The following is a 24350-nucleotide window of genomic DNA, read 5'->3' as shown; positions in this document are numbered from 1 at the left end:
ATTATATCACTCTTAAAATGTGCTGCTTAGGTCTTATCATTATCTCATGTTTTCCCCTTACCTCTCTTCCTTATCTATTTCTTCTTTCCTCTCCCTGCCTTCTTTCTTTTCTTCTTCTTCTTTTTTTTTTTTGTTTCTGAGACAGAATCTTGCTCTGTCACCCAGGCTGGAGTGCAGTGGCGTGATCACGAGTCACTGCAGCCTTGACCTCCTGGGCTCAAGGGATCCTCCCACCTCAGCCTCCTGAGTAGCTGAGACTACAGGTACGTGCCACCGTACCTGGCTAATTTTTTTCAAACAATTTTGTAGAGACAGGGTTTTGCTCTGTTGCCCAGGCTGATCTTGAACTCCTGGGCTCAAGCAATCCTCCCTCTTTAGTCTCACAAGGTGCTGGGATTACAGGCATGAGCCACCGTGCCTGGCCTCTTTCTCCTCCCCTCTTTTCTTTCTTATCACATCTCTACTAGGTCATAAGTTCCTTAAGAGCTAGGACTTTGTCTGTCTTAAGCATCTCTGAATTCTCAATGGTTATAATAGTACTTGACGTATAAAATGAGTTTCATAAATGTTTGTTGAATTGACAAAATGAAGTCTCCCCTACATTAAAGATGTGTGTTTTTATTCTCTGAAACAAAACAATAAAAGAAAAATGAGTGTGTTGGTCTGGAAATACTCCAGGGATTCTCACAGCTCTGAATTTTTGTGACCTGGAAATCTTAAGTTATTAGATCCATCCAGAGATGCCCCTTGCACAGAGTTTTTCAGCATTAACTTTACAGAAGACACATGTCAGGGGAGTTGGGATTCAGAAATAGTGAGCAAAACTTGGCCCCTGGCCTCACAGAGCAGGCTAGACTAGTGGTTAAGCCCATAGACCTGGGCTCAGCAATAGTTATTGAACCCCCAAGATATTCCAGACACTGTGTTGGGTGAGAGGTGGCATGTGGCAGTGAAGAGGACAGACACTGTCCTTAGTCTCTTGGAGCTTCAACTGGATTTAGCAGACTTACAGTTACATCCCAGATTGGCTACTTACTAGTTGGATTATCTCTGGCAAATTCTAATTCTTTCTTTTGGCCTCACAGGGTGGTGTAAGAATGGAATGGTATTTTGTATTGAGCAGTGCAGTCAAGACTCAAGAGACATGAAAGCACCTCAAATGTTTGAGAGTTTGTGGGTTGTCCATATAAATTAAGGTGGGGTAAATATTGGATGATAAGGAGAATATTGGCAGGAAATGGGAACTACATTCTGGAAGGGAAGTTTCAAGCCAGACTGTAGAAGACAGAGTCATGAGGCTCCTTTAAAGGAAAAAACTAGAATCCTTAACTTTAACAAAAAACTAGAATATCTACAACCCCTCTGGTGGAAAGAATTTTGCAGCCATTGTAGTAACCAAAGATGACTTTCTTTCTACTCTGTCTTACCTGTTAGGTGATCAGTACTTATTGCTATAGAACAAAAAAAGAAAGATTTTGCCCCTTGTGTTTGTTTTATGCTTGTCTTAGGAAACCCCATATGTCCTTTTCCATTATTTAATGTTGCAACTGTCTTCCATGTGCGGTTAAGCCCTGATTTATGTTTTATGTTAGCATGATAGTCCTTATCTTAGCTAATGTAAGGGAAATAATTAGTCATTGAGTGGCACATTGGTGGAGAGATTGGTGGGAAAGATCTGGTTGTGAGCAAGGCAGGAACTGCGAATTATTTAGCTTATTTAGATGCATTGATGAAGTATTTTAGCCATGACTGAATAGCACAGAACACATACAAAAAATGTAGAAACAACAAGAATACATAAGACTTAAGTTATACGGCGCTTACCAATTCCTATAGTGGGGGATGCAACCATTTTTCTCTCGGCTTGAGGTGGTTTCTAATAGTAGGTGCCCAAGAAACTTCAGCTCCAGTCGACACTAACTTTGTCATGATTGCTTCAATGTTATCAGTTGAGGAATGAAATTTAATAACCTTGGGAACCATCCTAAAGAAGCAGAAATGAACCCGCTCTAACTAGAGAAAGAAAGGGCTTGGAAATGAATAGTCTTCAAATATCCATTTATAAACCCACAGCCAAGTGTTTCTGAAAAATTAACAGTGAGAGGGATGAAAGTAGTAACAGCTTTAATTTTAATATATCTGGGGAACTGCAAATGCTTTGTAGCTCATTTAAATACCTCACCCAGTGCTTGGCACTTACAAGGCTCTCAAACAAGCTTTGAACTTTGCAGGGTCAGTTCTCTGAAAAACTCTAGGACCTTTCACCTGTGGGATTGAGATTCCAGGGAAGAGATGGTATGGAAATCTGTTTCAGGTGGCATGGGATACATTTTTGATTAGTTAGATTTAATGGGAGCTGCTTTCTTGTCCTGCAAGAATAAGGAATTTGCTTATGAGAGTTCTTTGTGTGTACTTTTACTGGTATTGATTTTCCATCTTACGTAACAGTACCCTGGAGAGCTTACCACTTCATTCTAGGACCCTTTAAACTTGTTCAATATTTTCAGCACTGCTCAAACTTTTCTACCAAAGAGCTCCTAAGGACAAGTAAGAGAAAACACCTATTTTGAGGTTCGGGGGGCAGAATCCACTGTGAGACGTACGTTCTTGAAGTCTCTTCCATACAAGTTTATATACATTTCTCATTCTATTCCATACTAGATCATTGATTGCCTTAATATAAATAAGTTCTAGCCAGGCTCAGTGGCTCAAGCCTGTAATTCCAGCACTTCAGGAGACTGAGATGGGTGGACTGCTTGAGGCCAGGAGTTTGAGACCAGCCTGGGCAACATAGACAGATCCTGTCTCTACAGCAACAAAAAAAATTACAAAATACAAAATGTAAGTTTTAGATTACCCACTACCATCTAGTAAAATAGAAGCTGCAGGGAGATTCAATATAGATTTGCATTCTTCTTGGCCTACCATATAGTCTGAGAAGCAAGGATTAGATTGGATTATGGGAACACAAGAGAAAGAAGTGGCCAGGCTCTGTTAGGTGCATATGGTGTAGGCCTACCTGTTTCCCTTCCCTTAGTTGATTTTTAGACTTGTTGAGAGGTGACCTCACCAGAGTGCTCCACTGAAGCTGTGTTCCGTAGGCTGCCATACTGCAGAAGTGACCTCTTCATCCGAGGCTCTGAGAGGTGATTTGAGATCCCTGTTTCTAATCTGGGGTAGGCTTTCCCTACAGACTTTCCTGTTCTGGTTTCAATTAACACCTGTCACTGCCAGGCTCTGTAGGAGAGGGCAGAAGACATTCACGGGCTGAGGATCAGAAAGCACCAACCTTAGACACCAAACCTGCCTTGCTGAGCTCTGCCTGCCCATTTGTCCCCAACATACCCCTTGCCACCAACTTCCCTGGACTCCTTGTCTGCTTGGATCAACAACATTTGCCAGGTTCTGTTTCCCTAACCAAGCTCTTTTTTTCTAGCCTCTTAACCAACAGTGCTTGAATGTAGGTCCTTAAGATACCTTAACAATTAAGCTCTGTGACTCTTCAATAGTGACATTTCAAAGCCCACAGAGCTTCTCCTAAAACAAAAAGAGCATGAGCGTAGGTTTGTGTACAAGGCTCTGTTGTGTGAACCTAGTGCCACAAACTTAGGAGAGGAAGAGGATTTTCATCCTTTACTCCCAGCCGTTACTATCTGTGGGTATAGACAAGGCAGAGTACAGCTCTACTAGAGAGGCATGAGCTACTTTGTTGTTGTAGGGTGGCTTCATCAGTGGTGTGGATGTGGTTAGTCAGCAGAAGTTTTTGGGACAAAGTGGACCCCATGCTTGATGTTGAAAAGCTTTAATGTTTCTTCTTATAGAGTTTACCATTTTGAGAATGGAAAGACTGAACAGAATTATGGCTCCAGGATCTTGTGTTTCTGAAGTGTCCAGGGTCCCTTGCCCTTGGTGGACATCTATTTTCTGTATTTTAGGATCAAGCTAAAAAGAGCTGGTAAAAGCAATGAGGATAATAAATGAGCATGAACTGTGTACCAGGCCCTGTGCCAGACAACCTTCATGTGTTATCCCATCAGATCCTCACAACATCTCAGTAAAGTGGATCTGTTTGCTTGCAACTGAATCCTAAAGAGTTAAGTAACCCATCAAGATATCTCCTAGGCAAGAAGTGGTAAAGCTGCCTCTTTCCTCTCAAACTTATATCTCTCCGAGCCAAATGCTTTGGGTTCTTGTCTTCTAGGTACACTAAAAATTTGGCAGAAATTCTTGGAGTTGCTGAGTTTCCCAATCCTTACATGATCAACAACCATGGCTGCTGAATAATGTCAGAATAATCAGCACCAAAAGAGTTAATTCTCTGGATGTCTTTGGCCTGGGAAAAGCTCCATGTTTTTATAGAAATTTTAATTGCATTAAAGTGAAGCACAGGTACAAAAGATAGACTTTATGAGCCACAGTGATCTTTTAAGTATACTTTTTTCCAGGAAATATTTGATTTTTACTATGCTTTTTATGCCCTATTATTCTCTTAGGTTATAGAATTGGTTCTTTTGTATTTTGAGTAAATCTCTCTCCTTTGTTCATAAATGTCTTATGAATAATTTATGTCAATTATAATGAAATAGAACCCAAGTACCTTTACTGTTATAGCATTTTAATAAATTCTGGCCATTGTGATGGATGAGAAGGTGAAGACTTCTCTGTGGATGATATCTTTTTCTCTACTTAGAGGCAAGGCCATTCTCAGCTCTTGTTGCCTACGCTGCCCTGTCCTATGCTGCGCTGGGCTTCATGCGTCTCCCCATTAGCAGTGTGGAGCATGTGCACACTTCACAGAGACCCCTCAAGGAAGGAACCACAGTCAGTTCACCTGGTCCCTGCTGTTTCTTAAGTCAGAGGGAGTTAAATTCACAGGACAGCAGCATTGCCTTTAAAAGCAGCTTGCACTTTTGTATTCATTATAAAAGTAATACAAGCTTATTAAGATAGCCAACAATTTGGCTTTGATTTCTGATAGCTCAATCTTTTTTTTTTCACAGGAAGTCTTTTTTTATGAGGTCTTCTGGGTAACATGAATCTTGGGGAAGGTGGACAGAGGGGTGTGATACATTGCTGCTTGACATTTTAATCATCACCTTTATCCCCATCACAAGTTATTTTCATTAGTGGCTTAGTGGCTTCAAGTATCAGCCGTGGTGTGAGACTCACCAAGATTAAAATCCAGGCTCACTGGCTGTGTGACCACAAACAGGCTTAACATTTCTCTGTCAGTTACCAGTTAGTAAATTAAGAATGATCTGATCTCTGTATCAGTTTCTTTATTGTTGAATTAGGATAATAGTACATTATTCTATAGTTGGTGGTTGTCATTGTCTCCATGTCAGCCCCCTAATTAGGTGACAGAGTATGTAATGTTCTCCCTCCCCTTCCTTTCTATTTAATCCCCCCTTTCCTTCTACTTCCTCTTCCCACTCCCACCGCACATTCAAAGGGAAATCAATTTCTTGATGGAAATGCTGAGTGAGGGTCCTTGTCAGAGCAGCTGGGGAGCAGGGAAAATGTGAGATGATAGCTTTGAGAAGGGAGGCTTGGCTGCCCAGGCTAATAAAATTTTGTGGTCGTTGATTTTATGACACACATTTCCACAGCTGCTCTGGCAGACCCCTCTTAATGCCTTCTTTTCTAATGATCAAGACGTGTAAATTACCATGTTGGGCTTATCAGTGGTTGCTCATAATGTCTTGCTTTGCATGTGAGCAGAGGGGCCAAGCTCTTCCCAGACACTCTCAGTAGCGGGTAGTCCTTAACTCCTTCATCTCAGAGACAAATGCCAAGATCACCCAGGGCTAGGCACCTGCTCTGGACCCTGGCCATGATCATGGCTTGTCATTGTCTCCTTGCTGCAGACAGGATATGAGATAGAGGGCAATCAGGAGAAACTGAGGGCCCTGGTCTGTGAGTGGGGTGGAGGCTGTGGCTATGGGGAGAGGAAGGGTAGGGAAGGGAAAGGCACTTCCTTTGGAAGAAGGCAGGTCTGGTTCTGAGTACCGGCTTTGCCATTAAGGCTTTATGGTGCTGGGAAGTTACTTTACCGTTTCAAATTGGTTTTCTCATCTTCAACTTGCCTTTTCACTTAATTTATCATAAATATCTACCTATGTTACCAAATATAGATCTACTAGTTTCTGTAAAATAGTTGCATGATGTTTAAAAAATGTATTATGTTATTAACTAAACCATTTCCCTACAGTTGGTGTTCTGGATTGAATGTTTTTATCCCCCTCAAATTCCCATGTTGAAGCTCCAATTCCTAGGGTGTCTGTATTTGGAGAGGGGGCGTCTAAGAAAGTAATTAAGGTTAAAAGAGGTCCAAAGGGTGGAGCCCTGAGCTGATAGGATAAGTGTCCTATAAGAAGAGACATGAGAGAGGGCTGGCTCTCTGTCTCTCCAAGTGCTTGCATTGAGGAAAGACCATGTAAGGACGTAGCAAAAAGCTGGCTAGCTGCAAGCCAGGAAGAGGGCCCTCCTAGAACCTCACCTTACCGGCACACTGATCTCAGACTTCTAGTCCCTAGCACTGTGAGAAAATAAAATTTCTGTTGTTTAAGCCACCAATCTGTGGTACTTTCATTATGACTGCCCGAGCGGACTAACACAGATGGACACTCAAATTGTTATAATTTTCCCTTATTATAGATTATTAAGATGAACATTTTTGCGAATATGTTCACTTGCTGGGTCATAGGATGTTTCTTTTTTCCCTTTTTTCTTGTTATAATTTTTATGTATACCAAAATGTTGAGAGGATACTATAAACTGCTATACACCCATCTACCTACATTTAACAATTGTTATCATTTAAGGGCACAACCAAAAAATTGACCCCCAAAAAAGGCTGTTATCAATTTATAACCCACTCCGCCACCTCACACACAAACACACACACACACATAATGTAACAGAGAAGATGCTTTTATCTTTGACACAGAAAGAAGTCCCCAGGCCCTCAGTTTAAAGGGGAAAGAAAAGGTCTCTTCCCAGGAGGGCTATCTTTGGTCAGACTCATCTTTCTCTCCTCTGCCTCTTTGTCTCTGTCTGTACTGTGTCCCTCCCCACCGATTCCCCAATCCTTAATTGCAGGAGTCCGACCTTTATGCCACTCTGCTCTCTGCCCTATCCAGGCACATGACTAATAGGCCCTTTGTTTGGCCTCGGAGAACTTGGCCAGCCCCTTGAATGTGAAAGGAAAGAATGGTGAGGAGGCTTTCCAAGCTGCCATTCTTCACTGGTTACAGCAAAAATCCTATGGGCAGAATCTTCTATTTTATATTCTGAGAGGCTCTGTCGTCAGCTGGTGAACAAGCCTCTCTGGAGACACGGGAGGCAAGATGCATGCACGGGTTACCATGGGGACAGACAAGCTGCAATAAATGTTCCTGCTCTTAGCTTGACGAGGTTTTCACAGTTTGGTGTAATTTCTTTGTCAGTCGTCCATTAAGTCACTCCTAATGAATCACTGGGAGTGTCTGCTCTTCATGTGAACCTTGGGTTCGCATGACTCAGGCAGAGAGCAGTCTTAAAAGCAACAGCGAGACAACAGGGCATCTTTAACTGGTGGACTTTTTGCAAATCGAGTGGCCTCTGGCCTGAGGAAGATTCTGGAAGTCACCAGCGTGGGCCAGGAGTTCAAGCTGCTGTTTTAGATTAATCTTTTGCTTACTGGTCTCAACAGGTAGGGTTGTGCCTCCCAGAATCCTGTGTGGCTTGGTGTTCCTGGGGAGAGGGAGGAAGGAGGTTCCTGGCAGGAGAAAAGGGGTTCTAAGAGTTGACCACTGGGCCTTCTAGCCCTGACGTCCTCTGTCATTTGGCGGACGAGAATATTTGTTGTGTGTCTGTTCTTACTAAGTGCCACTTTCTACATAAAATGCATATTTAGGGTTCCCTCTTCCTGTCCCTCTCCCTCGACTTTAGTCTGGTCACAGGTTCTTGCATGCTGGGTTGAAGGCACTGTGGAACTCAAAGGCCCTGGCTCCCCAGCATGGTCCCTGTGGCCCCAAGGCCCTTCAGGACCAGGCTCAGCCTCCTCTCCAGCCTTTTTACTCACCGGCCTGCTCCAACTGCTGCCAGCCTGATGAAACACTTGAATTCCTTAAGCCTGCCACAAACTTTCTTACCCCTGGAAAGACAGCTTCTTGTTATCTGGAGTGTTCTTCCTCATCCTATTATCTGGTTTAAACCTACTTTTCCATAGATGTCAGTCTGTCCAGGAAGTCTCACCTGACCCCCTGAAAGGCTGAATTAGGTACCTTACCTGTCCCCCATAGAACTCTCCTCTCACCTGTCTCCTATGTTCAACGGTGAACCCCTGGAAAGCTGGAAGGACATCTTTTTGCTCACCTCTTTGTATTCACCTTTAGCCTGCAGAAAGATGCTTCACACTGAATGACACTCTGTAAATATTAATTGAATAAACACAAATGTGCGTGCTTTCCCCCAGGTGAGGAACACTTTGGGCCAACCCACAAAATGGAATCTTCTTCTCATCTCAGCATCTCTGAGGTGGTATCAAGCTCTGCTGTGCTAGGTGTCATGACCCTTTGCCAATTAGCCTATAGGATGTGCTCAAGGAGAGTGCAAAGGCTTGATTCAGGATTTTAAAATCAATGTAGCTAATTAAAAAATAACTCGTTGAACTGAAAAACAAGTTCAGAAACAATTAAGATAATTAAAATATCACCACCTTAATTGAGACCAAGTAGTGAGCTTAAAAATAAAATTAATCAAAGAAAAGTTACATAGAACCAGTAATTAACTGGCTTTTGAATTCAATGCTTTATAGCTTAACAAATCTCTTTAAATTAATTCATTCTTGGTTTGTTCCTTGAGAAAAGTTTCTGTAAAAAGTCATTTTGAAAAAAATAATTGGATTTGTGCTGGGTGCCAGTTGACTCTTGAATAGTTCTGCATATAGGTGGGAAAGATAAAATTAACCGTTGGTGGGCACCTGCTCTGTGCTAGGGATGCTGTCCTGTTTGGGTCCACAGGAGTCCTGCAGGTTTGTTGATAGAAGTGGTAGAGAGGACACAGGGCTTTGTCATCCTCTGGGGATGTCTGCATCCTCTCACTCCTTGTATGCAGAGAGAGACTGAAACTTGGAGCAAGTCCCCAAGAAATCAATAGCACCATGACAAGGAAACTTTGAACCCTGCTCAGGGCTGTCACGCTCAGCTGCCTCTCCTACCTTCTCACCTGCAGTTTCCCCTACTTATTAAAAGGCCTCTCAAATGCCACTTATTATTCGGATCTCTTATCCTTCCCTTTACAAAGTGCATCCACAGTCCTTTCCAGTACTGGTGCTGGGTGCCTTTCAGGAGCATCAATCACCCTGAGCCTTGAGGCTGCTAGGTAAAACGTATTTGGGAGGCCTGAGTTTAAATGGAAATGACACGCTCCTCATCCCCTTTCAATCCCAGTGTTGCTGTTTTTCAAAAACAAAATGCGGCGAGGTGATTAAACAATCGCTGACAGCTTGATTTGTTACTGTTTTGTTGCTCTGTGAAGTTCATTTACTCTAAATAATTTGCATACATGTTTGAAGTATTCAGACCCTAGTAATTGATTTTTAGCAGACTTGATTTCTGTATGCAAATTATTAAGTATGTGTAGGGAGTTTAATAACGAACAGTTTTTATTTATTAGTATTTTGGGTTGGAGATTTTTTGTTTTTAAAGAAATGTTAGCTTCCAGAAGTGGAGGGTGGTCTACAGGAGTTAGCCTAAGGTAGGGTGACAGATGGCAAAACTACAGGAACAAAATTGACCAGACCATGGTTCCTTTGACTCAGTTGGGGGATGGCTTCATTCAGAGGGGGTAGGCTGAGGGCTCAGGTGTCCAGAGCTGGGCACCCCACCCTCTGGGGAAAGATCAGGGCTGGTGACCTCATCCTGTGGGGTGTACTAAGAGTGAATCATGGACCATCCTCTGCAGCACCGGGTCATCTGGCTGCCCCCTCCTTTTACCCAGTAAGTCTCATTCTGCCCCCAAAGCCTCTTAAGAATATGATGCACTTGGGACCTTGGTGTGAGGTGAGCCCCCCAATCAGCTTTTTAAAGAAGATAGTAGGAGATTCTCATGCTTCAAGCATACACTGGTGAAGAATTTGGGTTCTGGAGTCACAGACCAGGTTTGTCCTGCATCTCTCATTAGCAATTTATTTTTAAGACCTGCACATTAATAGCAGCTACCTCCATTGATGGCTATGAAAATTAAATGTGGTAATCCAATCAGAGGGCTTCGTTCACTGTCTGTATGTCAAAAGCACTCAGTGAGTGTTAACTGTGGTTCTTTGTTATTATGAACACTGATTATTTACTCTGGGAACAAAAGACAAACACAAAAAACTTAATAAACACATATGAGGTGCTTAGCATGTTCCAAGTCTAAGTACTTACAGATATCAACTCATTAAATGTTCATGACAACCACCAAGCAACAGCAGGTGATGTTATTATCCCCATTTTTACAGAAGAGGAAAGTGAGTTATAGCAAGGTTAACAAGCAGCAGAGCAGGGTTCAGTCCCAGAAGCTACTCCGCCTTGGAGTCTGTGCTGTTCCTGGATCTGCTCAGCTGATTCATGATCCTTGTGATTGCACTGTCCATTGAGACCACCCGGAGGGCAGTGTGGCAGGTTAACAAAGTTGGCTACAGAGGCAAAAATAAGCTCAAATTCTGCCACAAAGCTTGTCATGTAGTACTGCAGATTTTGACACCCATCACCCTAGGCCAACCTGTTTTTCTCTGTCTCTGACATCCACTCAGGTGAAAATCTCAAGTTCTCTGCTGTAGCACTTGGCATCTGTTGGGGAAAATGCCTCAGCTGGTAACTATGACTGGGGCTGCCAGTGGTCTAGTACCCAAGTTTCTTGAGATCTATAAATGTCTTCATCCTGTGGTGTGTGAAAGTGTGAGAAGGGGCAATGAAGGACTGACACGTCCTGCTAAGCTGTTCAAGCAGCAGAAACACCATTGGATGTTGTGTGTTCAGAACCCTTGAGAAATTTTCATCATTAGTGGTCATCTGGTAATCATTCTTAATTGTTGACTCAATTTTGGATGATTCTTGGAGAATGAGTCAAAGTTGGCTGAGCTGCAGCCCCAGGGTTGGCGTCGGGGGCAGTGCACTGGACTGAGACCGCACCAGTCTCCTGGCTTCTTATGCAGACATCCCCAGGAACCAAAAGAGTTCCACTTAGGACCAGGAAGCTCTTGCTGCAAGTTTCTGGAAGCCCCAGCCTTGGAAGACTCTGAAGGCAGACACAGGGCCCTGCTACCTGCCTTGAAGAGGTTGCCTTCAGCTTAAGAGCTCTGAGTGAATGAACACTCTGTCCCTGGGGCTCAAATCAGCCTCTCTTTTATCTCACAGCCTGTTTCTCTCTGCTAAGCTCCAAGTATCAGAGCCACATCCCTTGGGGAGTAGACTCTACCAGGTGACTCCCCTAGGACCGGGCCCTGGGTCTTATTATTTTCCAGATGGGCCTGAGAATGCAGCCTGGCTTCTGTTTACAGCTGCTGAAGCTGCGGCAGTGGAGGGAGCCAGCTAAGCTGTTCAAGTAGCAGAAATGCCTTTGGATGTTGTGTGTTCAGGACCCTTGAGAAATTCTCAGCAGGCATTTGAAGAAAGTAGTGTGCAGATTCTGGGCCTGGGCAGGAGGAGAGGAACGGTGATGTCCTCTACATGCTGAGGAGTCGGGATGGCTGAGTCCAATGGTTGAGGGCACTGTGACATTTCTTTGTGTTTGTTTTGGTTTGGTTTTTTGACCATGTCATTTCTTATAGAAGTTTTGCTGTACCTGCTTAGGATGCCAATTTGTTTAACCAAATGTTTGCATGGGGAGGACATGGGGAGACATCACCTCCCTTGACTGTGGAGAGCAGTTATGAAAGATTTACTGCTTAATAGGCTTTAGGCCCCAGAGCTGGAAGATGGCACAATTGCTTTTGTTTTGCAGAGAATTCCCCGAGGTCTCTTCTGTGCCAATGATGAGCATGTGCATCTCAGCATGCAGAGTGCTGATTAGCTGAGGGCCTGCTGCTCAGCCTATTCCAGGAAATGTTGCAATATATGAACTGCTGTCTTTGGAGACCCTTTCTGGAGTTACTTGTTTGAATCAACTCCCCTCACCCCCTCCTGTCTCATTACTGCCTCCCCACAAACCACACTTAATAGTCAGATTGAGTATCTTATGATTGCCTGAACATGCCTCCCTACACTCGCTGTGCCGGTTCACTCTGCCTGGATTGCCTTTTCTATCTTTGCTTTTCAAAATCCTGCCCATCCTTCAAGATCCAATTCATATATTAATGCTTCACCAATCCTTGCCCTAGAAATTGATCTCCATTTTTCTCTTGGGCTCTGTTATCATTTTATATGCCGTCATGGTCCTTATCTAATTCTGCCTTGCACAATAAATATTTATGTGTGAGCTTTTCCCCCTCCCTGTTACATTGTAACTTTGTGTGGCACAAAACTGTCTTATATATCCTGAAGTTCTTCAAAAACTTAAAATAGGTTGTTTATGCACATAGTTAGTGTTTACTGAATGGAAGCAAAAAACTCTGTCCTCAAGGACTTTTTATAGGAAATAAGTAAACTTAGGCATGAATAAAGTCATAAAAAGCAACACCAGATTCATAACCAAAGAGGGAAAAGTATTTGGATCATGTGAGATTCTAAAGGATTTTTTAAAAGTAATTCCTGCCTGAGCTGAAGATGCTGAAACTCCCAAAGCACAAAGGAATTGCTCCCCTGATGCTGAGGAAGAATGTGTGATAGACACAGAATTTCCCCTGGCTTGGGCTTTCATTCTATTCCCCTCCAGCCTCAGAGAACAGCACCGAGGGCAAACACATGGTTGGTTTACTTCCTATCTTCCTATCTGTTTATTTAAGTAGAAATAGAAATTAAGGCTGGGTGCAGTGGCTCAGGCCTGTAATCCCAGCACTTTGGGAGGTCGAGGCAGGTGGATCACCTGAAGTCAGGAGTTTGAGACCAGCCTGGCCAACATGGTGAAACCCCATCTCTATTAAAAATACAAAAATTATCCGGGTATGGTGGCATGCACCTTTAGTCCCAGCTACTTTGGGAGGCTGAGGCAGGAAAATCACTTGAACCTGGGATGGGGAGGTTGCAGTGAGCTGAGATCGCGCCACCACACACTAGTCTGGGCAACACAGTGAAAGTATGTCTCAACCAAAAAAAAAAAAAAAAAAAAAGGAAAACGAAAAATTAAATTTCCCTGGAGGTCCTAACCCCGCCCTCCTTCTTGTTTTTGCCTCAGCCCTGGACCCATCCAAGGACCCCTGCCTGAAGGTAAAATGCAGCCCTCACAAAGTGTGTGTGACCCAGGACTACCAGACCGCCCTGTGTGTCAGCCGCAAGCACCTGCTCCCCAGGTAAGGCAGGAAGGCCGGGGGCTGGGGGCTGGGAGGCATTCTGCAGCTGGCAGATCTGAGAGTTTCCAGTCTTTGACGTGGGGATATGGGGAGGGGAGAGCATAGTGTTAAGGTTGCCATTTGTATGGTGTTTGGTGCCTGTACTCCGACTATGATAGGAATCTCAGTTCTCAAACACAGGTTTACAAAGAATGTCCATCTTTATTTCCTTTAAATCTACTTCATTTTGACTCTGAGTCCTGATCTGAACAGATGAGCAGAAAATTCCTTCTTGGTCATGATTGAAACCTTTCTCCTCCCTGAGTGATGCCACAACCCAGGAAACTTACAACTAAGAAAGCAGAGGCCAAGTGTTTAGTCTCCTGGTTGCACTAACAACCTCACTGTGATGATTCTTCGAGGTCCATTGAGGCCCAAGGGCTCTCTGCTTCCATGTCCCCATTGGATGTAGCATCTTTGCCAGCCTTGGTTTTTGGGTCCTTCTTTCTTAAGACCACCACACCACCATTCCTTCTGAGAACATGCTATTTCCTCATGATACAGCCCCTGATATCCTCTTTTCCCTAGCCCAGGGGGAAGTGTCCCCCATCTTCTTCAGGGTCCTTAAAGCCATTGCTCTTAGCCCTAACTCCACTCCCAGCATCACAAATGATGGATGCAGGCTTTCAATTCAGACTGCTTCTGCCTTTGGTCCTGCAAAAATACCTGAAGCATGAAAGCAAACAAACATACACATGCAAGCGGGCTTTCTTTAAGAAGGGAGTTGGATGGGGCAGGGATGAGAGGAAGGCAATTTCAGTGCATATTCTGCACTTCTTCCTGTGCTGCTGTATAATTGAGAGGTGTCGCAATGGCGCTTTGGAGTTACCCATGTCCAGTTCCCAAGTGGGTAATATGCTTTGCCGCTCACCGGCATTGTACCATGACCTTAGACAAATAAAGCAACCTTTCTGAATTTAGATAAATAAAGATTCCCACTTAAATCTGCTCCCCATTGAGAACTTTTGCTTTATATCTCCAGCTTGAGCTGGGACCATGCAGAATGGGTCCTATCCCTTCCCTCTGTTCCTGAAGTCCAAGCAATGCTGGTCCCCTTGGCTGTTCCTCTGGGGGTATTTTAATTTCCCTCAATCCTGTGAATGGTTTCCTCTGAATGTGCCTAGGGAGCTCCTGCCCTCTGAAATCATGGTCTGGCAGAGAAATGGTGCGCCTGGCATGAGGTGAGCATCTAGAGCAGCTCCCACCGCATACCCCTCTGGCCTCTCTGAGCCTGGCACCTGCAACAATAGACCTAGCCTCCAGGGTCATCTTGCTCTGGGGTCACTGTCAAGGTTGTTTTTAAAATAATCAGACTTTGTCTCTACAAGAGCAAGATGCAAGGTGTCATAATGTGCTTTTCTCTGTCCCCAGACTGAACTGTTTTCCTGGTGGTAAAGCTAGATTGCATCCCTGGAATACTTCAGCCTGTGCTAGCGTTGTGCTCAGCACCTGTTTCCTTGAGTTCTTTCAGCCATTTTGTAAATTTGGTATTTATTTTGTCTCTGCTTTACAAATGAGAGGACCGAAGCTAGTGAGGCATTAGTAATTTGTTTGCAAGCAGCAGCATGATTCAAACCCAGGATTGTCTGCCTCCAAAGCTTATGGTTTTCACTACTACAATATGTTGATGTCTTCATTCTACCTGTGATTGTCTGCTCATCCGTTCATTGACATTCAACGAAAAGGTATCGAGGCCTTAGGCACTAAGGCTACAGATGGTATACAAGAGACCCTATTCCTACCCTCAAGGAAAGTCAAGTTCATTGGGGAGTGGTATGTAAAAAAATACCACTTTTTTGGGGGGGGTTATTATTTGAAGTTCCTTTTAAGGTATATATTATCTGAGAAAACTAGCCTAGAATCTCCTGCTACATGCAATGTCTTTCTTCTTGGATGGAGGGAAGATGTGACCATATGAATTAAAAATACCCAAATACCCTTTGGGATGGTGCTCTAGGTTGTTTAGCCATGTGTGTGTGGTGTGTGCATGTGTGCATGTGTGTGTGTGTGTGTAAGATGGAGAGTCCATTGCATGTTTCCTCCTACAATGCAGGATATGGCCCTTTCTGGAAGTGTTAGACAAGACATTTTTAGTTTTAAACTCAAATTGGTTTGAGATCTATTCAGCAGCCTCATTGATATTCAGGTATATCCAGGTGTAAATGGTGTTTTTCTGGGCATGCCATGTTTCTGTGTTGGAAGCACCAACACTTTTGCTTGTGTTGAAAATTGTAATCCTCATCTCCCACATCTCCTGGTGACCACAAAATTACAGTGGCTGAGAGCATGGATTTGGGAAGGAGACCCATCTGGGCTCAATTCCCAGGTTGGCTATTTCCTTTTCCAAGTGGCCTTGGCAAGTTATTTTATCTTTCTGAATTTGTGCTTCCTTATCTGTTAAATAGGTTTAATGACAGTGCTTCTACCATTCCTCTTTTTCATTTGCTGGAACACCTCCTCTAGTAATTCTTATAGGGAGGACTTATGGGTGATAAATTTTATGAATCCTTGCAGAGTATTGCGTGTGTGTGTGTGTGTGCGCATGTGTTTGAGTGTTCAATAAAATGATGGTGTGTAAAGTACATAGTCTATTGTCAAATAATAGCAGCTGTTCGTACAATTACTGAAACAATTATGCTAATAGTTATTATTGTCTACTTCATTTCGGAAGGTCAGCCAGAAATCTCCAAAGTTGCAAGTTACTGACTAAAAAGTAAATCACTACAGGTGCCTTGGTCCCTACCCAGTTCGATTGTGCCTGCGTCTGCAATTTCTGCAACAGGAAGCCTTTGAGGTTTAGCGTGAGGATGACAGTGTCATTTCTGCTGCCCCCTTTGCAATTCACAGCAGGTGTAGACTAAGAAGATGATGGGATTTCTGATAATTGGGCCCATCGGTTCATTGGAAACAGCCCAAAGAGGAGGCACTGGCTGAGATAGTGTGCCCACTCCTTTATCAAGATCTGGGAGGCGGCCTGGCCCAGGAAGTCCCTGAGTGTGTTTGTTGTGGTTGTTATGTCCAGCCTTCCTTCTCTTCCTCTTAGAGGCTGAATTACTCAGCCCATGATATCAGTTGAGTGCATACCTCTTTGAAGGGTCTTGGACACCTTCCCAGAAGAAACATCTGTCCTTCCACATTATACTCCAGGAGTCCCCTCTGACCAGGGAGACCATGTTGACAACTCTATTTATTCATCAATCAGGGAAGTAATCTTTCTCTCTGTGAAACATCTGTAGGCACTCTCGCCAGCCAAGTTGGCCTCTGCAGCAGCTTAAGAGGCAAATCTCACCTGCCAGACAGTCATGAGTGCACACAGAGAGTTAGCCAGGCCAGGCTTTAGCTGGTTATGAGGCTCCAGACTTAGGCTATCTTTGCAAGCAGATCAAGACAGAAGGACAGTGAGCACATCAGTGAGAGAATTTCATTAGCTTTCCTTGCCTGCAGAGATTGAGTGAGCAGAGAAGCTGTTTGACACACACATCTGTGACTGCAGTGTGTCAGGGCCGGCAAGCAAGCAATTTCAGTGGGGGGCCAAGCAAGGCAGCCAGCCCTCCCCTGCTGGAGTTCTTCTTCTTGATTAGGGTGGCATTTGTATTTGGTTTCAGGTAAACTCATATTCTCTTTGGAGAATTCTCTTTGGAAATTCTTTGTTTCACACCTTCCTGCTGTTAAGCAATATTGAGTGGGGTTGTGAGGGACAGATTTTTGTAGTATGTTCATCTTTCAAGTTCTCTAAAAGGGCCAGTTATGCACAAAAGAGCAGTGTGAAGACAGCTGGGAGTCAGGAAGCCTTCTCTTAAGCTACTTTAAAATAATTTTTAATTTAGTTTGGTGTAATGATAGTTGATGCTTGTTATAGAAAACATTAAAAGTAGAGGGAAAAAAAGAAACAAGAAATAGGCAATGGTCACACTATCTAAAAACAGTAATTAAAATATTGCGGAATATTTTCTTCCATTCTTTTTTCGAATCATGAGTTTTGTCTATTGGTGTGTTTTTATCAAAACTGATCAAGTGGTTCCTATATTGTATATAAAAATTTCTATTGCACCCTCTTTAGTTAATTTTTATAAGTGAGTATTTTAATGATACTACAAATTATTTATAGATATAATTTTTTTTGAGACAGTCTCTGTCATCTGGGTGAAGGGCAGTGGAGCGATCATAGCTCACTGTAACCTTGAACTCCTGGGCTCTAGCAATATAGTTATGTATTTTAATCATTATATAACATACTATACAAAAAATAACTTGAAATGAGTCATAGACCTAAATATAAGAGCTTAGGGTTTTTTAGAAGTCTTGGAAGAAGGCTTCGAAGAAAACATAGGAGTTATGACCTTGAGTTTGACTAAGATTTCTTAAGTGGGATACAAAAAGCCTGAACTGTAATGCAAAAAGAATAGCAACAAATTAGACTTCATCACTGGTCTTCTAAAGGCACTTTTACAAAAATGAAAAAGACAAGTCACTCTGAGTGAAAATATTTGCAAAACATGTACAACAAAAGATTTGATAGTAAAATATAATGAAAGCATATGTGCATTTAAAGACTCCATCCTGCATGTTCATATCAGCTTTATGTGTGATCGATAAAAACTGTGAAACAACCCAAATGTCAACAAGAGGTGAATGAGTAGACAGATTGTGGTCTATCTCATAATGGATTACTATTCAGCAATAAAAAGAAATAGGTTATTGATACATCCAACATAATGGATGAATCTGGTAATAATTAGGCAGAGTGAAAGAAGACAAACCTCCCACAAAAAGGGGGAGATACTGTACAATTTCCATTTACATGAAATTGTAGAGAATACAGACCAATCTGTGATGACAGAAAGCAGGTTATTTGTCCTCAGAGTAATGATCATTGAGTGCCTAAGCATTCTGTAAGCCTTGATCATAAAGTAGACCCTTTGGGAGACAGTTAAGTCACACTCTGGTCTTAGATGCCCAGGATCCCATTGGTAAATGGGTTTGTTTGCAGAAGAAGGGCTTTTATTACAACATTGTGCTATTCTTCCTGACTTAGGTTTTAGCAACATTCTCATAGGCATTCTTAAGAAAAATGTTCTCTTAGGGGACAGGGGGATAAACAGAAAGTCCTCAGGCCTGCAGAGGGCTCTGCCCTCAGGGATTTTCTGCTAGTCTGCATGGCTGGTTCTGATTTATTGTTCTGTGGGGCAGAGGGTGGAGGTTTCCCTACAGAGTGCTGAACATTGATTTTACCTCTCTGTTGCCATTGATTTTCATTTGGAGAATGGAAAATTGAAGCATTTGTTTTAAGCCTTCCAGACAAGCCACATTCTCAAATTCTGCAAGTGTACTGTGAATGGGAGGGAGGGATTTTAGGATGGAACTTACAATATCTAAGCGTACCCTTCGAAGCCTTAGGGGAGCAGTGGGAACTAATCTGTTTTTAAATAAGGAGCAGACATGGCCCGACTTCCCAATGGGCTGGGCCTCTCTAATGTAATGGCCCTTTATCTCCACTTCTTAACTATCTGGAATAACAACTAATTCTCCACACCAGCAAAGGATTCAGATCCAGTCGAGGATCTCGATACAGTAGACTGATCTGAGAGCTTTCTGTCTTTTATGTGAACTTGAAAAAAAGAATCAAAGTGTTCGAGGTCAGAGAGAAGTACATCACAGAATGTGCCTCAAATACCAAACTCTCAGAGGAGATTTGAAAGGATGATGGTTATTTCATCTCAGTTTTGTTTTACAACAAAGCACTGCCTCCTGCTACAGGGGCTTTGAACTGGTTGATTATATATACACATAGCTGTCAAGGTTTGGAAGACACGTGGCCATGCAGGAGGTGGGTAATTCCTGGGTGTCTGGATGGCTTTCTGGCACTTCACAAGTCAAGGCATTGCCAGTGACCAAAGAGTGATTGTGCCCACATTCATTACTACGATTTTGTATTTATGTAGCTTATGCCCCTTCTCCAAGTGGCTCATGCATTGCTTTGGGGTTCTCCTTTAAGCTCAGAGGATCTTCATTTACTGTGTTCTGGGTCTGGATAGGGTGCCAATGAGAGCTTGGTGCTATATTCCTACACTGATTGTGGAATTAATGCATGGAGTTTTGGGTTTCCCTCTTCAGAGTCAGTCATCTTTGTAAACAGAAACATCATCACTGTGGTCTATTGTTCTGCAAATAAATACCACTGGACAGTAAAGAAGATGAGAATGAAAGTGGCTGGCTCAAGGATGCTACTTACTGACCACCTATCTTGTGTTAGGCACACTTTGCAGGAGGAATCTTACTGACTTCTCACAACAGTCTGCTAGGTTGGTATTATAATACCCATTTTACAGATGGAATTGTTGAGGTTCTATAAATAACTGTCCTAATTGGACACTGCCAGTAAGGGGAAGATTAGAACCACAGTGGAGGTCACTGCACTTCCAGATTCCATGCCTGTTGCCTATGCTGCACAGCCTCCTCTGCTGTGGAGTCATGGGGCAAGCTCCCAGGAGCCTGATGTACATTTCCCTTAGTGATAACTGCCACCTGCCCCCCGCCGCCCCACCCCCAGCCCATCTGCTCCTGGCCTTAGAGGTGCTGCTATACAGATGCCTGGGACCTTTTCTCCCAATCCTTGCCCCTCGCAAAGCAACTAGTCCATGCCCTGGTATTAAAACCTATTTCTTCTTTCTGTGCCCAAAGCAGTAATTCTGAGTTCATTTTTCCCCTTCTTGGCTTTTCCGAAAGTAATCATTCAAACCACATGTCACTTAAACATAGAGATATTTAATTACTTTAAACCCGCAAGCGCCTCTCTCTTTTTTTTAAACAGCAGAAGCACTTTATGGCTGTGCTCAGGGTAAGGACCTAGCTGCTTGTGGAGCCTTCACTGAACAAGGTTTTATAACTCAAGCCGCTTAACTCCTCTGTTCCTTTGTTTTTCTCTCTGAAACGAAGACTATTGATTAGATGACCTTGATGACAAGCAGCAGAGAGTAAAAAGCAATTCATAATGGAGATGTGAATAATTACGTGGAATTTTTAGTCCCTTGGATTAAGGAACAGAATGAGAGGCAGATATTGCACATTGTCAGGCAAATTCGCTAGGCTGGGGGTCCCCCTTTACAAATACATTTTTTTTTTTTTTTTTTTTTTTGAGATGGAGTCGCTGGAGTGCAGTGGTGCAATCTTGGCTCACTGCAACCTCCACTTCTCGGGTTTGAGCAATTCTTCTGCCTCAGCCTCCTGAGTAGCTGGGACTACAGGTGCATGCCACCACACGTAGCTAATTTTTTTGTATTTTTAGTGGAGGTGGGGTTTCACTGTGTTAGCCAGGATGGTCTCTATCACCTGACCTTGTGATCTGCCTGCCTCAGCCTCCTAAAGTGCTGGGATTACAAGTGTGAGCCACCACACCTGGCCTACAAATACATTTTTAAAAATAACAAGAGAAGACTGCCAGTTAAATGTGTCACACTCGTCTTGTTCTGCCTTGTTTTCCCATTTTTCATTTAAGCCTTGCTTTCAGTGCCATCTGAAGATGGGGGTGAGGGGGGCAGGTTTACCTGGCAAGGTCAACCAGTGAGACTCCTACCTCCTGCCTGGCCTAGTAGTTTCTAGATGTGCCCTCATGCCAAGAACCAGAGCCTCTGCCCTAGGAGCTTGTCATCTCCCCTCCAGGCTGCACTTGTTGAAGAAACACAACAAGAACAACAAAAAACAACAAAAAAAGCACTTCCAGAGGGGGCAGTTCGTATTTTCCATTGACCCCAAAGCACTGGATCACCATCTTTTTTTTATGAGCCACGTTTTATCTGTAGGAGATGGAGAATGTTTTATGGTTGAATTCCCAGGATGTGCACATGCTCAGATGCTAATAAGTCAAGTGTCTGCGAAGCTGGGAATGGCAGGGCCAGGGATTGATTAGCAATGCCCTCCGATTTCCTACTTCCATTTCCAGTAAAATGGCATTAAGTGCACTGCCCTTCTCTGTGGTTCTGCCCAGAATGATGGGGCTACAGTTGCTGTATTTATTGGTGTCCTTGCTTATTAAGGAATGTACATATTGATGTATTTCCTGCATCGGATTTCAGTGGAGTAGAAAGAGGAGGTTGAGGTAGGTGTGCCTATTTTGAATAGATAATTACTAGGTGTGATTTCCATTAGGGATCAGGTCTTGCTGGGCAGCACTCAGGTGTGAATTGCTAGAGCACATCTCTCCCTAAACATTGAGAAAATAACAAACCTGAGCCCCCCTGCAATTCACTGAATCACTGAAGATGTTAAATTGCCGATCTTGAGTACAAAATTCCTAGTAAGTTCTGGAGATTTTTTTTTTTTTTTTTTGAGACAGAGTCTTGTTCTGTTGCCCAGGCTGGAGTGCAGTGGCACGATTTCTGCTCACTGCAAGCTCTGCCTCCCTGGTTCACGCCATTCTCCTGCCTCAGCCTCCTGAGTAGCTGGGACTACAGGCACCTGCTACCATGCCCAGCTAATTTTTTATATTTTTTGGTAGAGACTGGGTTTCACCTTGTTAGCCGGGATAGTCTCGATCTCCTGACCTCGTGATCCACCCATCTTGGCCTCCCAAAGTACTGGGATTACAGGTGTGAGCTACCATGCCCGGCCGGAGATATTTTTTAATATTCAGGTAGACCAGAGCCTGTGTGGCCTCCTCACAAAGATGTCGTCATCTTTTTAAATTTTTTTTGAGATGGAGTCTCACTCTGTTGCCCAGGCTGGAGTGCAGTGGTGTGATCTCGGCTCACTGCAACTTCCACCTCCCGGGTTCAAATGATTCTCCTGCCTCAGCCTCCCGAGTAGCTGGAACTACGGGCATGTGCCACCATGCCTGGCTAATTTTTGTATTCTTAGTAGAGGCGAGATTTCACCATGTTAGCCAGGATGGTCTCAATCTCCTGACCTTGTGATCTGCCCGTCTCAGCCTCCCACAGTGCTGGGATTACAGACGTGAGCTGCCACGCCCGGCCGATATAATCTTCTTTTATAAAAGTTATGAGATTGAACTTTCCCACTTTTACTTCATTTTAATTTTTCTTTAATCACTTTCCTTTTCCTTTGTTATTAATAAATCTACTGTCACTTACTTGCTGTTCTGCCAAAACTCATCAAGATCCGAACCCAGAGGTTTTCAGTTTAGACATTTTATATCAGATTAATCCAACCAATGAACCGTGAAAGACATTCTTTATGGATATAAGCCACCATGGTAGGGCCCATCTGGGGCACTGACCATGTGGGTTCTGGGCCAGAAAATGGATTTAGGATGATTTAGATGGACATTCAAGGCTATCTTTAGAAGGACTTTTCTTTTAAATAGAGTGTTCTCAAGCTGATGTTCTGTCTTTAATGTTCCTCCTGGAGAGAGGGTGCAGAGGGCAGGCCCTCTGTACACAGAGGGACAGGAGAGATGAAAGTTAATTAGTTTGGGGACCTTGGCACCTTTCCAAGGCATTCTCTTAAATGAGGTTTTTCATGGGCATACATCGAACCCAATGTTGCTGTGTTGCAAGTAATGAGAAGTTCTCCTCTCAGCCTGCCTTGTCCATGATGCATCCACAGCTGGAGGTGCTGTGGTGTCATGCTTCCCAGTGAACTGCAAGTCCAGCTTCAGAATGGTGACATTGACCTGAAGGAAAGGAGGAGACCTGGCTCAAACTTTCCATTGTTGTGAGGAATTCCCAAGTAGACAGCAAAGTGACAAGGGGCCCTCTGGCCTTGAGCTAGACTCCTTCTCTTGGCAGGCACCAGGGAAGGCCATCTCTGAATATGGTGACAGTGATGAAATGCATTAGAGCTTGAGTCCTTCCTATAGTTGCTTCAGCAGGACTAGCTCAGAAAACTGCTCATGTGCATGCTTTGGTGATGGTGGGTTTTGGGTCATTAATTCAGATCCCACTAAGTTGGAGTTTGTGATAATTTCTTTATTCAACAAATACTTATGTGTGCCTTCCATTTGCCAGACACTGTGTTATATGTTTGGAGTTTTGTGATGAGTGGGCATAGTCTACCCATGTGGAGATTAAAGTCTATTGAAAGAGACAGATGAAAAAAAATTTAGTATCTAATAAACTGTGGTAAGATTAAGGAGGATAAGAGTGGAATGGTTTAAGAATCACTTTAGATTGGTTGAACAGTGAAGGTGGGGACAAAGGTAAAACCGCCTTTGTAAAGGTTATGACAGCGAGGGAAGTCTAGCATGGGTGACTCCATCTTGCCTCTAGCTTCACAGGCTGGCTGTCTTCACTCATTCCTGGACACAGGTCAAACCAACCATGGGAAGAACTTAGTTTATAGTTAAACTTTGAAAGAAGGATGAGGTGGGGAAGAAAGGAGGGGAAGTTCCCTCTTTAAAATGATCCCTTTCCTTGCTCAGGGACCAAAACCACCTTTGTGAGTCTAATGAAAAGCCACAAGATTAGGATTATGGGAGGGGTCTGAATTCAGCTAAAATGTAGGTGTAGCTAAACAATAACCAGCCGTTGTCTACCAGCTTGCCTTTCTCTGATCCCTGGCTGCTCAGGAGTCATGTGACCAGAGGTAACAAGATTTGTGACTTTCCCTATTCTATCTATTGCTCCTATAGATAACATCACTATTGTAGAACCTAAGATTGATCTTTTGAGATATTTTCAGACCTGCACATCAAGCACCTGACTGACTCCACCTGGACCTGGGAGTCACGACTCAACCAGTCCTGTGGCCCCTATCCAGAGGAGGACTGAGTGCATGAGGACCCTTTTTCACAGCCCTGTGATTTTATCCCCCACCAATCAGTGGCACCCATTCCCTAGGCCCCTGCCCACCCAATTGTCCATAAAATCGCTAGCCTCTGAATTCTCGGGGAGGCTGATTTGAGCAAGAAAACTCCTGTCCGACCACTTGGCTAGCTCCGCAT

General features: G+C 43.5%; 1 protein-coding gene across 1 annotated transcript in view; it reads left to right on the top strand.

Moving 5' to 3' along the window:
- SPOCK1 (SPARC (osteonectin), cwcv and kazal like domains proteoglycan 1) overlaps positions 1–24350 on the top strand; it is a 529169-nt gene that overhangs the window by 353101 nt on the left and 151718 nt on the right. Inside the window, exon 4 of the mRNA XM_054488779.2 lies at positions 13300–13414. Within this exon, the coding sequence (XP_054344754.1) occupies positions 13300–13414 (115 nt within the window). The remainder of the gene's footprint in view (positions 1–13299; positions 13415–24350) is intronic.

Source organism: Pongo pygmaeus, chromosome 4, assembly GCF_028885625.2.
Source record: "Pongo pygmaeus isolate AG05252 chromosome 4, NHGRI_mPonPyg2-v2.0_pri, whole genome shotgun sequence".
NCBI lineage: Eukaryota > Metazoa > Chordata > Mammalia > Primates > Hominidae > Pongo > Pongo pygmaeus.
The sequence above is the reverse complement of the archived record's forward strand: the minus strand, read 5'-3'. Positions and strand labels throughout refer to the sequence as shown.